At 33.1% G+C, this 17,787-nt stretch overlaps 3 protein-coding genes across 7 annotated transcripts in view; 2 read left to right on the plus strand and 1 right to left on the minus strand.

Annotated features, from left to right (window-relative positions):
• The window catches only part of Nlg-5 (neuroligin 5), a 104,710-nt gene extending 98,468 nt beyond the window's left edge, over positions 1-6,242 (plus strand). For both annotated transcript variants that reach the window (XM_083041489.1, XM_083041490.1), the window contains 4 exons: positions 28-472; positions 2,907-3,180; positions 4,620-4,766; positions 4,866-6,242. In XM_083041489.1, coding sequence (XP_082897615.1) covers positions 28-472; positions 2,907-3,180; positions 4,620-4,766; positions 4,866-5,515 — 1,516 coding nt within the window. In that variant the 3' untranslated portion in view covers positions 5,516-6,242. The remainder of the gene's footprint in view (positions 1-27; positions 473-2,906; positions 3,181-4,619; positions 4,767-4,865) is intronic.
• La (La autoantigen-like) lies at positions 3,118-11,896 on the minus strand. 2 transcript variants are annotated; one of them, XM_083041492.1, is made up of 9 exons: positions 11,608-11,896; positions 11,414-11,509; positions 10,944-11,297; positions 10,663-10,808; positions 10,483-10,567; positions 10,115-10,387; positions 9,903-10,035; positions 9,588-9,686; positions 3,118-3,136 (listed from the first exon to the last, which is right to left on the minus strand). In XM_083041492.1, exons 1-8 carry the CDS (start codon positions 11,749-11,751, stop codon positions 9,589-9,591), a joined length of 1,329 nt encoding a protein of 442 aa, XP_082897618.1. In that variant the 5' UTR covers positions 11,752-11,896; the 3' UTR covers positions 3,118-3,136; position 9,588. The 2 variants fall into 2 exon arrangements, with proteins under 2 accessions (XP_082897618.1, XP_082897619.1); XM_083041493.1 differs by lacking the exon at positions 3,118-3,136 and having other exon boundaries at positions 8,010-9,686.
• A 282-nt stretch (positions 11,897-12,178) lies between these two features.
• On the plus strand, positions 12,179-17,627 carry LOC145938507 (uncharacterized). 3 transcript variants are annotated; one of them, XM_083042198.1, is made up of 12 exons: positions 12,179-12,473; positions 12,697-13,319; positions 13,395-13,507; positions 13,618-15,595; positions 15,681-15,811; positions 15,894-15,983; positions 16,067-16,177; positions 16,296-16,369; positions 16,483-16,590; positions 16,671-16,856; positions 16,966-17,093; positions 17,184-17,627. In XM_083042198.1, exons 1-12 carry the CDS (start codon positions 12,453-12,455, stop codon positions 17,281-17,283), a joined length of 3,663 nt encoding a protein of 1,220 aa, XP_082898324.1. In that variant the 5' UTR covers positions 12,179-12,452; the 3' UTR covers positions 17,284-17,627. The 3 variants fall into 3 exon arrangements, with proteins under 3 accessions (XP_082898324.1, XP_082898326.1, XP_082898325.1); XM_083042200.1 differs by having other exon boundaries at positions 12,179-12,565; positions 17,184-17,626; XM_083042199.1 differs by having other exon boundaries at positions 12,180-12,473; positions 16,966-17,213.
• The last annotated feature ends 160 nt before the right edge of the window (positions 17,628-17,787 follow it).

The following is a 17,787-nucleotide window of genomic DNA, read 5'->3' on the forward strand; positions in this document are numbered from 1 at the left end:
AATCCCATGTGATGCATACTTTTACAGATTTGTGCCTCGCATCGGGCCCAGTCTGCCGGTGGACCAAAACAATCCCGATCCAGGTCTGGACATGGAACGCGCGAGCGACGCTTTTATCAAGGTGCCGGTGATCTTAGGGGTCTCCACGACCGAGTCCAACCTCGACTTCAACGCCAACGACATTCAGTATGGCTTCGAGGAGGATCACCGTAATCGCATTCTGCGCACCTTCATCCGCAACGCCTACGTCTACCATTTGAACGAGATCTTTTCGGCGGTGAGGAACGAGTACACAGACTGGGATAAGCCGGTGCTCCATCCCATCATAATACGGGACTCGACTATGGAGGCGTTGAGCGACGGTCATACGGTCGCGCCGCTCATGAGGATCGCCTTCTATCATGCCAGACGGGGCGCTAAAACATATTTTTATCACTTTAATCATCAGTCCAAGGACAACGGCTATGTGCAGGTAAAGTAATTGATGACTCGATATTATTTAGCTAAGGAAGTCTTAAAGTTTTATATTTTTTATTCTATATTTATTTTAAATAGCGCATTTTTTTCGACACAGTTTTTTCAAGTACAATAGATTACATTGAAAAAATTATATTCTCATTTTAAAAATTTCCCACTTATTTTTAAAATAAGTTCCTGTTCTAAAAAAAAATATTCTCAAAAAGTAAAATTCCTGTTCTAAAATCGGCATCAGATTAGAATCAGATATTTTTAATTTATAAAAAAACGAGAAATGGAATTTATTTTTATATTATTTTACAACAAAGAAAAATCATAAAAAAACAGGCATAGTATATATAGATCGAGCATAAGGCGAGATCTGACTCCTAAATCCTGAACGATTGAATTAAATTATGTTACACATTACTCGTGAACACTTCTCTTAAATCGCTCAAAGCTTCTTTTTCGAATCACTTAACTTCATCCATTCTTCTAATAAACTAAAACAATATACAACAGTGAATACGCCAAAAGAACGGTCCGCATAAAAAAATATATGTGTGACTGTTATTAATAAAGAATATATTCTTAGTTTTAGACAGTTGTTCTAGAAACACTTAAGAATATCTTAAGATGAATTTTATAATATGCAATCCTCTTCGAGAATTTTTTTTTCGGCGTAACAACGAAAAGGGTAGAGACATGTAAATGATTTCTAAAGGAACAAAAAATTGCAGCGAGATATATAGCGGGAAATTGTGCGATTTAACGTTATCGATACACAATGCATTTCGAGACAACGATTTTTCTCTATACTAAAACGATATAGCTCGGAGGTGGCCACTATCAGCGAAACGGGTTGAACGAGTAAGCAACGAAGAGAGAGACAGAGGCCCTGCTTAAGTCTGAGTTAACTCCATTAACTTGACGTCCCGAAGAGAGACTAACGTGTTCGTCCTCGACACCTAGTAGCCCGCCGGCACTCTCAGTTAAGGAAGCAACCCGTTCAACCCCTTTCCTGACACGCTCTCTCGATCTTCCTACGTCCTTGTGGCGCGCTCATCCGTCTCACTCTGTTCGGAGCTGGATCTATATTCGGCTGGTAACCGCTGGCCATGACTTCACGATGAAGACACTGATTTAATAAAATGCCACGGGCGATCTGGACGCACCGTGTTCGCATTTTATCTCGAAAATGACAGAGATTTGTCACCCTTGACGTAATAATATTGGGGAGGACGAAAATGAAATTGTTGTCGGCTAATTTTTAAGATCGCTGCCAAGCGACCTGCATTAAGCATTCGCGACGGAAAAAAACAGATTGACGTTTTCAATTTTAGAGGAAAAAGTAGTATGGAATATATTGCGCGATATTATACGACATATATTTGAGGAGAATAAAATCTCTATGACGGGGTGAGAACGCAAAAATTTCTCATGATATCCTTCCGACACGACATTTAGGAACACGATGTAGAGACACGAAAATTGCACCAAAAGTTATTTAATCTCGATCCGGCGAAGCGGAGAAAGCATAGTTAACAGAGCGATTCAGAGCATCAACGTTATGCGTACGTGTGTGCAAAATGAAATTTAATTAAGTGCCGAGTGAAAGATTCCTTCTTTAATAAGTTCACATTCGCGGTAGTGTCCACGTCACAAACGCGTCGTCGCGTTATTCGCATCGGGTTTACTTTGCCATAGACGTAAAGAAGAAGAGCGAATTAGCCGAGACACATAAAGGCAGAAAAAGCCACTCCGACGAGAGATAAGAAGGCGATATCAAGAACACTGAATGCTAATGCGACGAATTTATTTGAATTGTTAATCGCCTGCCACTTCGTCTGACATTCTTTCCCTCTCGCGTTTCGCGCGTGTTAATGAGAATTGGGAATAAAATACAAACTAGGGGCGCACAAACACATGACGGTGAATTTCGCTGTTGGAAATTATACAACGAAAAACATACTCCGAATAACAATTCTCGACCGATCTCTGCTCATTGTCGATTCTATTAATTATCTATAAATTCTACTAATTACAGACTCTGATAATTAATTAATGCTCTATTAATATATCATCAATAAATACAACATTCATAAATAACCGATAATATTGTAACAATTGTCATGAATTAGAAATTACGTAAATTACACGCGAGTGTCGTAAATTACAGAAGTTCGCACTTCTGGAAATATGCGTGAAGAGAAATCAAGCAACAATTAATTATTTCCGGGATCCCTCAATTTGATAGATCATTTTCATAGGATTTTTTATCAGAAGAAGAATGTCGTAAATTCTTTTTCTCGGTAAAAAAATCTATCAAACAAACCGATCAAATTGGAGGTCCCGGAAATAATATTCTTTCCAGAAATCATGCTCGTACGATTATTATTATTATCAGTTGTACCGCTGATTCTCGTAAGCGGGATTAATCTTTCTTGCAGCGGCTGGGGAGCGTTCGTGGGGAAGACATACCATACATTTTCGGGCTACCGCTGGTGTCAGGCGGGGCTTTCTTCCCACGGAATTATTCCCGACAAGACCAGGGCGTTGCGGAGGCCGTCCTCACTTTCTTCACCAATTTCGCCAAGACCGGTAACCCGAACGAGCCGCACAAGATCGAGTCGGTTGACTATGGCACGCCGAAAGAGAAAACGCGATTCCGCGGCCTCACCTGGGAACAATATGAGACAGGCTCTCAGCAGTATCTCACGATAGGTAAGCTTTCGAGAAACACGAGTGTTTGAGTGTTTCTTTCTCTCTCGGTTATTTTTCGATAAATTTAATTTTCCGCAGTTGCAGAGCCCCCGCGTTTCCGGAATGTCGCGACTTTTTTTTAAATTTCCCTTTACCCTTCCCTCTAAAAAAAAAGTTCTTTCTTCGGAAGTTTGATTGTGTATAGTCCGGGGACACTCTGTCTGCCCGTGTACCTTAGCGCTCTTTAAAAGTTTCTCTAAGAGTTTAATTACGTGTAATGTACAATCTTCTCTTTGGTGAAATGCGGATGAAGAGTTTTATTCCCTGAGAATAATTATATAAACGGATGCTTTAATGTTCATTCAACTCGGGAGCGTTAAATTAATTAATATTAATAGGCACACCCTTCTATCATTTTAATCGAAATATATTATTGTACATATATGCATTATAACTATAATTATTAGTTATATAATTTTTTAAAACAATTAACATAAAACATTCCGATAATTCAAAGAAACATAATAATCAACGAAAGTAACTCTTTGTTACATCATTCTTTTATAAATTTAATGTTTAATAAAAAGTGGTCTATATTATAAAAATGAGAAAAAGGAGAAAATAGAGGAGAATAAGAAAAAGTGTGGAATACACAGAGAAATAAATATAATAAACAAAAAAGAAGGAAAAGAAAAGAAAGTAATATAATAAAGTTTATATGTTTCTTTAAATTATTAGAATGTTTTTTATCAATTATAAATTAGCGAGCTGCTTTGTTTTATAAAAAAAGTTTTCTCATCTTATTCTAATATACGAATACGAAGAATACATTTCTGTATAATAAAATAATATAATGAAATAAAAATATTATAATTATATATAATTTGACGATGTAAAATTTTAAAAATAAAAGTAGATAAAAAAATAATGAAAGCAATTGGAGAAAACAATTCCATAAATCGTTAATAAAAGTGTAATACGTATTAATAACAGATAAATAACAAGTATAAACAGCATATATATATAGGTATATACCCTGTCAAAATATAATGTTATATAATAAAATATAAATATAATAATATAAAATATAATATATTTTTGTGACAGAAATCAGCTGATAACTGTCAAAAAATATTAATCGAGTTTAAAGTACTATATAACATTTTATTTAAAACATATTTAAATTTTTATAACATATTTTTATTTTAAAATTTAATTATCAAATTAACGCTTTAATCAGCTGATTTCTGTTAAAAAATATTAATTAAGTTTAAACAAACTTTATATAAAAATATCATTCTTTTTTATACAAAATCGAGAAGCGCTTGTGCTGTTCTAGTAATATAAAATAGTTAATATAATTATATATATATAAATATCTTTATATCTATAAATTTTTCTACGGATACCTATTGAAAAAGCAAGAAAATATATCCTTAATCGTCAAATATTTATTTCAGCATTAAAGCCAAAAATGAAGAGCCATTATCGTGGTCATAAAATGGCAGTGTGGCTTAACTTGATACCGCAGCTTCATCGTCCTGGTGACGATGACGTTTCCATGCGGCATCATCATTTCAGGGAACGAGGCGATCATTATTACGCAGGTATGATCATAGATCTTTTTTGAAATAAAATAAAAAAAAAAATTCTTTATTCTCTCAGTTATTAATATACTTGATGAATCTCTTCCATTATATATTCAGGATCGGTTCGAGATGAATGGTACACGCCACTGCCGCTGACAGGCACAACGCGAACGAGCGCTTCCTCGACCACTGCCTGCAGCACGTCTACCAATGATGACAGCCTCAACGAGGACATCACGCCGATCCTGGACGATTCCGAGGACGACGCCGAGTTGCTGCAGAGACTGGCATCTCGTCACTACTACAGCACCACTACTGCTCTGGCGATCACCGTGGGTGTCGGCTGCATCCTCCTGGTGTTAAACATGCTGATCTTTGCTGGAATCTACTATCAACGTGATCGCGACAAGAAACGCGCCGCCATGGACTGCAGACCGAACGGACAGGAATCCCTGCCGATGACCACCAGGACGTCCATGAAGCCTTCCGAGAATACACGATCCGCTCAGGAGCCGCCACCTTCGTACACTACACTCGCGAGAAGTCCCTCCATCCAGGAACAGCATCAGCAACAGCTCGTGCAGTCCCAGGGCAGTCCTGATAGCGATCAATCAAATAGAAAGGAGCCGAGAGGATCCGGTCATGGGACCAGCAAGGACTCATATCCGCCGAGACCGCCCGCCAGAACCACCAGCTCACTCAGCACCACTGCCGGTAATACTAATACCATCAAGAAACGTGTGCAGATACAAGAGATATCCGTATAGCATTAGGGGTTGCCCCTAGAGGGCAACTCAAAAATGAAACGAGTGACATTTGTAGACACGGAGAAGGTCACCGCGGCAGAGTCTAGATTTTGAATGACGTTCTCTCATTTTTCATTAGCGAAGATGAACAGAATTGGCCTGACTTAGTAAAAGGAAAGGTCTTGTTTATCGCGATTACGTGTGTAACAAAAAAAAAAAAAAAATCGGCGAAAAACCTTGCTATGGAACCTTTTGCGGATTGTGATTTCAAATACTCGTGCAATTGGAATTATATGTCCGATTGCAATGGGATATTACTACTGGAAATGTCTTCGACATTGTTGTCGACCGTTACTACTTGCAGTGCAGTGCCGCGACATGGCTGATTATAATGTGATCGCACCACTGAATTATTATTATTAAACTGCGTCTGACACTGTTGCTACTTAGAAGACATTACTGCTGATGTTCGTTATATTGGTGGAAACATAAGATTGCACGTGCTCATTACGACTGATATAAAACATGGATTGTACGAAGTAGTTGTTACTTATAAGCACACAGACAGCGTTCTTTTCTCGAAAAAATCAATTTTTAATTAAATATAAATATATATATAATTATACAATATAATTATATATATTATACAATATATAATTATATATATAATTATACAATTTATTTGTATATAAAATATGTCCATATATGTTTTTCTTTCTTTTATCTCTTTGCAATCTCTGTCCGTATACATAGGAAAAAAATAATAAGAATAATTAAAAAATATAATTGGAAGAATAATTTTCGCACATTTTTTAGAGAAAAAAAATTGAAGAAATAAAAAAGAAATGAATTATATTATATATTAATTAAATTATATAATTATATTATATAATATATATTATATATAATTATATAAAAAAATTGCTCACATATACAAGATCAGCTAAATAAAGTGTTTTGACAAGCTGTTTTTACCGAAATTATTAGTTTCAACATTTAATAATGATTTCGGAAAAAAAAACAGCTTATAACACTTTATTTGGCCCATCCTGTATAATTATATATAAGAGCAAGTTTTTCTCATTTCTTTAGTTCATTTTTTCTAAAAAAAAAAACAAAACTTATTCTAATTATTTTTCAATTATTGTTCTTATCATTTTTCCCGTCTATACGAACAAAGATTATATACAAGAGCAAGAAAATATCTAGACATTTAGATATAATTATGTATATTTGTATTTTATATGGACTTTTTTCCCGGGTTCCTGTCTTAGGAAAATATTCAGCGACTTCTAAAATACACATCATAATTCGCGTAGCTATATTTAAATATATATACTTGAGACGCTCAAAGAATTTCCTATTCAATGATTTTTTTGTTACAACTGAAGATGTCGATAAACGTTTCCTAGCCATTCTCTCTCAATTCACATCGGAATATAAAATTCTGATTCTCTTTTAAAGATTAGAAAATAGGTGTGGCCTTATATATACATCATTACAATACAGGAAACGTATCAATATCTTCGATATCACAAAGATCGCTTTCCGCAGAATTATCACGGGCGAAAAACGTTTAATTTAACTTTATAGTGCGCGAAAATTCGGGGAGATATCTGTAACTAAAAAGCAATCATACGTGCGCGGATCGGTGCACAGTAATTTCCGTGACTTCGGTTTGAGATTGCTCTCTCTCTCTCTCTCTCTCTCTCTCGAAACGATCGAAATACCAAAGTCACGTACACGATTCGCATACCATCGCATACCATCGTCGACTGCTTTGTGAAGCATCAATTGAAAGGAGGAGACACTCGATTCGAAATGGATCAAACGGATCGGACGCTTAATCGCGTCCGATATTCGCAAGCAAGAGACGGATACGAGGTGAAAGTTTTGCCCTTAACTGCGAGTCTTCATCTGTACTCCGCCTTTGCTTAAGACTGCGACAGCGCTCTCTCCAGTTGCACCTTTTGATCGCGCGTATAATTTCGATTCTGCCAAAGAGAGACAGTTTAATAAATCTCGCGAAATTTACTCGAGCGAAAGACGCAATTTTCCGAGTGCGCAGTCGCGAGTGCAAGCCGTAGAACGGCTATATGACTTTTGAGTGACCTTCGAGTGAACTGGATTTTCCGTCGAGTGTTCTTCTGATAGAGATAGTCTGACAATCGCGAGTATCGGAATCACGACTAGAATTCTTGATAATGTCCACAAAATATAGAGACGCTCATAAAACACAATTTCTTCTCTTGTTTTTTTTTTTTTTTTTTTTTTGCATATTCTCCATCTTGCGAATTATAGAAAATTATATACAAGAGTTTATATAATACAAATATTGTTGAAATATAATTAAAAAGGAATTATATTGAGATATTAATATATTCATATTGTCTAAATTAAAAATTTTAAATTGTTATTTTTCTTTAAACTTTAAAATTGTTGATTTATAATTAAACAATACAGTTTTATAACTGTTCTACGGTTCTTATGTCTTAATTATAAGTCTTTTTATCTTCACGAGTTGCTTGCAAAATTTTTAATTTTAAGCGAGAGTTAAAATTGTTGAAAATTTTTAATTTTAAGTTGAAATTGTTTATAAAGGTGGAGAGATATACAAATGCGTTGATACGAGCTTTCTGTTGATGAGACAGACATTTTTTAAATGTAAACTTTATAAACAATATTAATAAATCCTTTGTATATGGCGGCCTTTCCGAACCGATATTATCACTGAGATAGGATGTGCTCAAAAATGTAATTAATGAAACAAAAAAAGTTATTTCTCTTAAAGTAAAGTTAAAATTATCGAAGATTTGTATAGAACTTCCTCTCTCTTTCTCTCTCTTTCACGACCAAGTATCCTAAGACGTGATCGCGCTCGTGTTTGCAGAGATACATTTTATCTTTGTAGAAAGTCTTTAATCTCGAATTAATATTCATGACCTTATTCTTGTGTACCCGTCTGACTTTACAAAGATATTAAGTTTTAAGTCATCTTCGTCATTTTCGTGTACATCAGTTAAATCTGCGCGAGAAAATAAAATGCACTTTTCAAGATGTATAATGGATGTAATACGATATTATAAATAGTATCAAATATAAAAAAAAATTCAGCCAAAATAAAAAAGCGAAGAATATTACGGACGCGATCATTGATATAGATTTTTACTCGCATAAAAATTGCTGAAAGACATAAGAGTTTGTATTTTATTTATATCTTAATTTTTAAACTTATGATAAAATCACAAGCCTGAAATTCATTCAGTATATATATAATGATAACGCTTTATGAGAACTGAATTTTCTAACGCAATTCACAAATTATCCTGTATGAAAAATAAAAAAGAACCACGCAATCTTTTCCACTTAGAATGCGCCGCGTAAGCGAGTTTCAAGATCATTAAAAATCAAGAGACTGTTTAAAGTAATAAGGTAAAAAGTAATTCGTTTGATCAATCGCATATACGACTTCCTCGGCATGAAGTTATACATATGTATCGATACGATTAAGAATTAATAAACCTGTAATTAAGAATACCATGTAGCGTAATATGCGCACAGACTCGGTGTCGCGTAAAATCATATTGTCGATTACAATAATTTTAAATACGTGTGTACGTTATTGCGTGTAATTTTTCAAAGTAATTATTCGCGAATGATCTGATATTTGATGACATGTTGTGATACTCGCGTGAAGGTAGTATCGCGCACGTAAAAGACGGCAGTGAAATTTAAATGCGTGTTATAGTCTAGAAAATCGATTTGTAAATTTCACTGTACAACAATAAATGCAAATTTATAAAAGATATTCGTGATTTTTATTTATCAGTCATATCGTTCGTTGAACTTCTAATTAACATGAAATATTAACTAAACGAATATTATGTGACAAATATAGACAAAACTATATTTTCAACATATATGCATAATATACATCAACGGACGAAATGTAATAAAAAAAAAAAACAAATTTACATATATTTAAAATAGATCGACTTCTAATTATATAATAACTTATACTAAACATAATTCAGTATTCTTTTTCTACAACTTGTCAATATATTGAAAATACAGTGTAATATACATAGTATACCTTAAGAGTCCTGCGATGAATCGATCTTATTCTTCTTAGCTGGAACGTTAGGAGAGGGACTATGATTTCTTTTCTTTCCTCCTCCTCGCGCGTTACGTCCTTTAAACACACAAAAAAAGTTAGTATCTATTTCTTTAAATTGTGAGACCTTTTATTATCATATAGAGAATTCAGTAATTTAAAGAGTTTAACTCAGCGAAATCCAAATATATGATTTCTCGGTATTAGCATGGCAATAGCATCATTATATGTATATGTATATATTTATATATATAATCGATAATTATAAAATTTTCAAAGTTGAACGATTTTTACCTTTCTTACCGCGTTTCCCTCTGCTATATTTCTTTTTCGAAGCTAACATATCTTCCATCGTTTTTGTTAGGTATTTGTCTTCCTCCTCACCTTCAAGAACTTTCCACGTAACTTCAGCATCGCGGATTTTCATCTTGAAATACAATTCATTTGTTATGCTCAATTATTGCAATTCTAAACGCACAATCCAAAAAATTGTAGTAATTTCTCACCTTGTCTTCATTTATCTTTTCTACCAAAGATTTAGCAGCATTTTCTCCTTGCAGACGTATCCATCCTTCCGTATTCCCTCTTCGAAAGTCAATGTATGCAATATCAGCATCATATTTGTCTAAACATTCTTTTATATCTTCCCTCGTACATATCTTAGAAACACCAGAAAAGAAAATAATTGAACCTTTTGGCAATGTAATATCTGTATTAGTAGTATCTGTTTCCGTTGATTTTTGATCCGTTGTATCAGTCTCATCTTCCTTTCCTTCCGCCTAAGCATGTTAAACATACCACAATTTAAAAAATTTAATTTAATTTAATTTATATTAAAGATCATATATATTTTCTATTTGTTTTCTTCACTTACAATAGCTGATTTCTTCGATTTAGAGTCAGCTTTCTTTTTTCTACGTTCCTCCTTCTCTTGAGCTTTTCCTATATTGTAATCTGTACTGTAAAAATTATATTCAAATCATATATAAGAAAAAATGTATCACACAATTAAAAGAATATATATAAATAACTCTACACATATAGTTTTACTTACACCCATTTTCGTATTAATTCAGTATTTTCATATTTTATAGACTCTATATTCATGAAAGCTTTTGCAGCATCCAAAGTTTCAAATTGTACAAAAACAGATCCTTTAAACTTATAAAGTTTATCTTTATTATCTTGATATTTCCTCATCTGTAAGAAGATAATCCAGTTTAAAAATCTATACATATTTATAATAATTTCTAATATTTGCTCTTATATCCATATCTATACACTTCTTGATTCTCAAATTTTCAAATAATCTAATGCAAAAAAAGATATACTTACAATAATTGTTTCAAATGGCTTGTATGGTTCAAAAAATACTTTTAGCTTATCAATATTTGTATCAGTTAATGGAAATCCCTTAACATAAACTGTTCTGGCTTCTTGAGCCTTTCTATATTCCTCATTATATTCTGGTAAAGGACAATTTGGCGATCGGCGTATCTTTTTTTTATCTTCAGATATTTCTATGAGAGTACTCTTTTCTAGAGCCTTCAGAATTACATCTATGTTTTTGCTAAGGCTGGCTAACTGCTTAAAGTTTAACATAACAGTCATCGGAATCCAGCCTTCGTCTAGTTTTGTTTGCTCGATGAGAAATTTATCCCGGTGCATATTTACATTACCAAAGTAATACTGTAAAAGAAAAGAAAAAAAGTAGAAATATAAAACATTAATCCTTGTTTGTATTTTTTTTATAGATGTTACTTGCATAATCTTTTTTTTACAAAAAAATATATATGTGTATATACCTCTACTTGATTCTTGATCTTTTCTAGAAGTTCTGCAGATGTAGATGATTCTCCTTCAGCTTCCTGGCTTGCGTTGCCCTCAACGGTTTCAGTAGTCTAATATAAAAAAATATAAGTGTAAAAACGTTGGTACTTGCTTTTAGTTACTTCCCTCGTGGGAAAAGAATTATTTTCTTATAAAATATGATATATACCTCTACATCGGCCTTAATCGCCTGCGAAACTTCCGCGGTCTGTTCCTCCGCATTAATTGTATCATGAGCGTCCACGTTTTTAACCTCGTCAGCGGCGTCACCGTTCAGAGGAGAATCATTCGTTTTTTGTTTACCGTTCTCCATATTAATAATAATCGATCTACGGATCTATCTGTAGAAAAAAAATGCAATCTCACAAACGGTAGCACCTGCTTTATATTTTTTTAATCCGGTATCGGAGGAAAAAAAATGCCTTCGTCTTAAACACGTGCGATTCGCTCGACTACGAAACCGGAAATGATGCAAGTCCGGATTCCGGATCTCATATTAGGGCGCCATTAAGGTGCCTTTTCATGCTGACGCTCGACGCTCATTTTTAGCGTCAAAAGACGTCACGTGAGCAAAAATAAAGATACCAATTCGTCAATTTTGGTCACGTGACGTCTTTTGACGCTAGAAATGAGCGTCGAGCGTCAGCATGAAAAGGCACCTTTATAGGACGTGTTCGAAAATACGACGTACTGTCAGCGTGAGTTCAAAAATCTTATTAATCAGCTGACAAGTTGTTTTGCTTGGATTGGACAATCCTCAACCATCAATCGTAACCGTAATTAAACAAAAACTATTATTGTTCCCTCCAAATCTTCTTTTCTCCGCAATGTCAAAAGTGTTTACAATTCACAAATTCAGTGTCCTACTGTGTACATTATTCTGTGTATATTATTCCGTCACATTCCGTGATATTTATATTGTGCTGTAAATACTGAAAGCGTTTGATTGATCAATCGGAGCAGATTTGATCCTAATTGGTCAATCAAACGTAGAACGCAGTTATTTCAAATCTTATGGCTAATAATACTGCTGAGGTATGTATACGAGTGTAATGTAAAAAAAAAAGTTACAGAAGATATCCTAATCTCAATATATCATTGCATCTTTATAATTGTAACCAAACTAAGTAAGTTTATACATTATAGTGTAACGTATATAAAAATAATGTAAAGTACAGAAGATATTATTCTAATCTCAATGTATCATTGCATCTTTATAAGTAAGTTTATAAGTCACATCTTGAACTTTATATTACAGATTACATTCGAGGATTTTGAAATAAATGAGCACTTCAAGAAGAAAGAACGCTCCTTGAAACTGGCTGTACTGAGAAAGGCACACAACAAGATTGTACATAATAGAGAGATGTTGCCAAACTGGCCCAGTATTTCTACCATCAATATGGATACTGCAAATTTCAGTTGCGTGCCTTCGTCGATGCAAGCTTCTATGATTAAGAGCGAAGTCTTAGCTTCCAGTAATAATCTGAAAAACTTGTGCCTGACAAAGAGAAATTATAAGACCAATCAAGAAATAATAGCCACATCCAGCATCAAACAGGATGATCGACATGTTATGCCACCTCCAATGAGAAATTCAGTTTATCGCACTTTTAAAGAAACGCAAAACAAAAGTCCTACATTGCAGAATTATGAAATATCAAGTTCACTTAATAGGTCTATCCAGTCTTCCATAGTGAATACTTTTAATTTGAATGCTGCTAGCTATATATCCACTAATTCAAATACTAACAAAGAAGATTGTTTTGTTGCACCAATAACACCTACCAACGATTCTCAAAAGATTAACAGAATATTTTCAAGATGGAGAGTTATGTTGAATGATAACTGTGAATTAATAATTAAAGGAACATTAGAATGGTAAATATATACTATAGACGTTGTTAATTTAAACATTAACATTTTTTTAAAATTAATATACATTTTTTGTAACAGTGGAAAAGTTGCACATAGCAAACCAATCATAAGAAGATATACTGCGACATGTATTGAGTCAAAATATAAGCATAAATATAATCTTCAGGGAAATATTTTTGATGAAAGAAATGGTAATTATTTGTATAAAGTTATTTTAATATATATAACTTATTAATAATAAAAAATATATTAACTTATTAAATATTATTTTTTTATTTTAAAACTTATATTTTTTATACAGCATTACCAGATTATATTCGCGGAAAATTTTATAATGGCTTTCCTGATGATTGGGAGAATGTTTATCAGATATGGAGGACATATGTCAGCCGAGGATGTCCAGTTACATTTCGTTGGCCTACCCCTATTACTGATAGTGATGATGACTTAAAAAGTGAAGTAACAGAATTGGCTTACATACATACGAAAAATAGTAATACTATTCTTACGAAAACTTATAAATCGATTGGACATACTGAATCTGAAATTCCAAGTGACAAATCTTCAAAAAAGGAAGAAAAATATTATAATTGTCCTACTCGCAGTTTCCAAAATAATGAAAATACTTCATTTGTAAAACCTCTTATTTCTGACTTTGAAAAAGATACAACTCCAATGGTACAAACAAGAAATATAAAATTAGCATATGATGAGCATAACAAACAAAATACTGAATTGGATACAAATTCAGTATACAGTTCCAGGGGAATAAATAAATTAAAAGATGTCATCTGTGAGGATAAACTGAATATAATTATCAACAATTTGATGGACAAAAATTGTTCTCCAAATTATGTCAAGAAAATTATCGAGATGTTTGATTGCATGGACTACGTAGTGTCTTATAGAACAAAATCGGAGTGTAATGACTCGGTGGTTTCCGCGAATCCTACAACATCATCCAAGTCGGAGACGATTCTGCAGCCGAGTCTTATGTGCGCTGACAATCGTATGAATACTAATAAGTCTAGAAATGAAGTAACAAGTACAGAACAAGAGAAAAATTACACGTATTCCACCGACCTGAGACGTGAAAGTATAAAAAGTGACTTTAATTCGAATCCAATAAATATTAGGCCAGAACAGAATAAAAACTATGATTCGGATGAATCGTCAGAGAGCGAGATTTACGCTGGCGTACCCAAAATCTCGATTGAACGAGTCTTGCATGCCAGAAAAGCGTCCAGAAAAATATTCAAGCATAAAATGAAGAAGAAACCGACAAATTCACAATGCAACGCCAAAGGGATCGAGTATGATGATGAGTTTGAATCTCCTCACGTAGCAACTCCAATCACTAATAAGAAAAATTTACCTTCCGACAAACCTTGTCTTGGTACAGACGAAGTAAAAGCGATAAATACGAAGAAATGTCATGAGACGGTACATATTGCGCAAAGATCACAAAAGGACATTTTTTGCAGCAATCCGGAAATCCAGAGGAATAATTGCGATGTGTATGGCGCAAATAAGCCTGCGATCCAAGATAAACAACTGTTGAATGCTTTCGAGGCACAAAGAGATTACTCGAGTGTCTTTACAAAGGACCAGAAAGTTCAGCGTGGACTTCAAGAAAATGCACATTCGCAATTTGTTGCGGATATCGATTATATTGACGATTCTGATATTGATGTTACAACTGTAAGCACAAATACGCGGAAAACAGACGGAAATATGATAGCATTGCACTCTAATCCGCATCAAGGCATTGTTGTGATCAGTAGCGAGAATAATAATAACTTTGAAAAGCCTTTTGTCATTCGAAGAAAACATAGAGAATTTATCGAACAACCAAAGAACGAGATTGCGACAAAGAAAGCCAAACCTAACATAATCAGTTCGATGCCGGTAAACCTGAAGTTAAAGATAAAAAAAGCAGATTCCAAACCGGAGCAGTTACAAAGTTCAGATGTGAATATTGTGGAGAACGAAGAGGCCAAGCAATACTCCAATATTCAGCCACTGGAAGAAGTTCACAAGAAGAAATTCGTATCGAAAACCGATAATAAAAAAGAAATCTATCCGACAACGAATAAGAAAAATAAATCGAATACAAATTTGACGAAACCGATGGCGAATCCAACAATTGAACAGTCTGAAAGCAATGAGCTTGAAATTGTAAATAATATCAAAGTGCTGAGCGCGTGGATGCCGAAAGTAATATATCATGCGAAGTCGAAATCTGAATTAGGCTTGACTTTTGAAGGAAAATTGCTCAAGTAAGAGTACTCTTAAATTCAGATAATTTTTATTAATTAATAATTATGTGAGCATATAAAAAAATTGTATTTCTTCTGTTTACAGCGAATTTGATCATATTGTGCATAGGAAGTTCACGACAGACATTGTGCTGAAGCGATTGTCGGCCACACTGATCGAAACGGTGAATCACGAAGTCTACAAACTTCTTGGATGCTTGAACGACAATAAGCACGGTAGAATATCTAATCAAAATCTGATAACAATAATGCGTTATACAAATATTTGGCAATTTTAATAATTTTTATTTTATTTTAGTTATTCCTAAGGAAATTGCAAAACAGTGTCGTAACGGATGTCCTACAAACATTGAACAATTTTGTTTGACTTGGAAAATGTTGGAAAGCAGTATGTTATTTTCTTAATATATATCTATTTTTTTAATTTTTAATAGATTTATTAAGATTACATGTTTTCTACGAAATTTTTAGGTGAACAGAAAATGAAAGAGAAACTTAATAATAATGGATCAATGGACTCGCTGAATACATCTATTAGTTCGAGAGGCCGTAGAATTGTACCTGTATTATCGTACTGGACAGGTAAAAGAGAGAGAGATAGAGAAAGAGAGAATAGAATAGATATTTTTGTACTGAATTGAAAATAGGTAACTCTCTCTATCTAAAAGCATACACATTTATAATATTATTTTCTATACAGGTGAACGCATAAGTTTGAAAGATAACAATCTAGTTTATAACCCGGGTAGTTCACAGGAATCATCATTAATTTCAGTAAATATAACTTCAAAAGAAATATTGATAAATTATAATCACAGAAATGTGTCAATAATTTCTCATAGCATTTACTACAAATTTACACATTTTTTTCATTTTGTGAAATATAGAATACTGAAGAAACAGAAAGGAAACAGAACATAAATTACAAGAATACATCAAAAGATGAAAAACTGTTATCCACATCGAATGAGACTCCTGGTGCAAACAAAAGTCAGGTAAATTTTCTCTCTCTCGATTATATATATAATATTTCCACTAAATATTATTAACAAATGTATGATCACTTTCAATTTAGACAATCGTTATTCGAAAAACTCAATCTTCCAACAAGTCACCTAAGACTACAGTTACAAACAGCACAAAAAGAGTATATAAGTCGAATAAACGTCGGAAATCCCAAATTAAACAACATGTAAAACAAAGTTTGACATTTTCATCAACTGAGTCTAGCGAAGAAGAGCATAACATACCTCCGTCAAAAGTAATGTTAAAGTTGATTTGAGTTCTTAAAATTGAGTTCTCTTGTCATATATTTTTTCTTTTTGTTATATATTTTTAAGAGAGATTATTTACGATTTTTTTTTATGCAGCGTATGCGTACTACTCGGCTAAATACAAATACAGAAGCACCGTCACAATATACAATGACATTAAGGAAACGCCATAAGGTAGAGACAACTCCGAATGAAGTCTCATATAGGAGTACAACTAAACCTCAGTAATTTTTGTTTTTTTCCAATGCATTTTTTTACTTAAACAATACAATGTTACATTGTTTCATTTATATTATTAATTTACGTTACTTTAGGCATTCATCAATAAAGAATCTAAAACGCAACATGACATATACTTATTATAAAGATATTTCATTGGCAGAAGACTTCTTATCAGAAGTAACATCTATGTAATAATTTTCTTGAATATTCGTTACAAAATTACAAATATAATATTAAACGTATAAAAATATGCGCAAAAATTTTAAGATATTTTATCCATGTATATTTCTATATGTATATGTATTATTTTTTTTTAATGTTCTTTTTACATAGTATTCATATCTTGTAAAGAGGGGAGAGGAAATTTGTAACTTTTTTTATTCATTTTCAAAAATGGAATATATAAAAGTCTTAAGACTGTCCTTGCGAGTTTTATACGTTTACAATATTACAAAAAAAGTCACTATTTATTAATAAAAAATGTGATGAAGTATTCTTGCACGGAAATGTCGCAAATATTTTTGTAATTTAAAAGGAATAAACAAGGGAAAAGATTATATGTTTTTATATTTACTGGTATTTATCATTCTCATTTAACAAATGTATAAATTATTTATTTATACATTTATTTATATAAAACAGTTCTAAAATTAATTTGCATATTTAAATAAAAGATATTACATTAGATAATTGAGA

The sequence above is a fragment of the Prenolepis imparis genome, unplaced genomic scaffold (genome assembly GCF_030444845.1).
Source record: "Prenolepis imparis isolate NDT839.2.m4 unplaced genomic scaffold, iyPreImpa1.0 SCAF_7, whole genome shotgun sequence".
Classification (NCBI taxonomy): domain Eukaryota; kingdom Metazoa; phylum Arthropoda; class Insecta; order Hymenoptera; family Formicidae; genus Prenolepis; species Prenolepis imparis.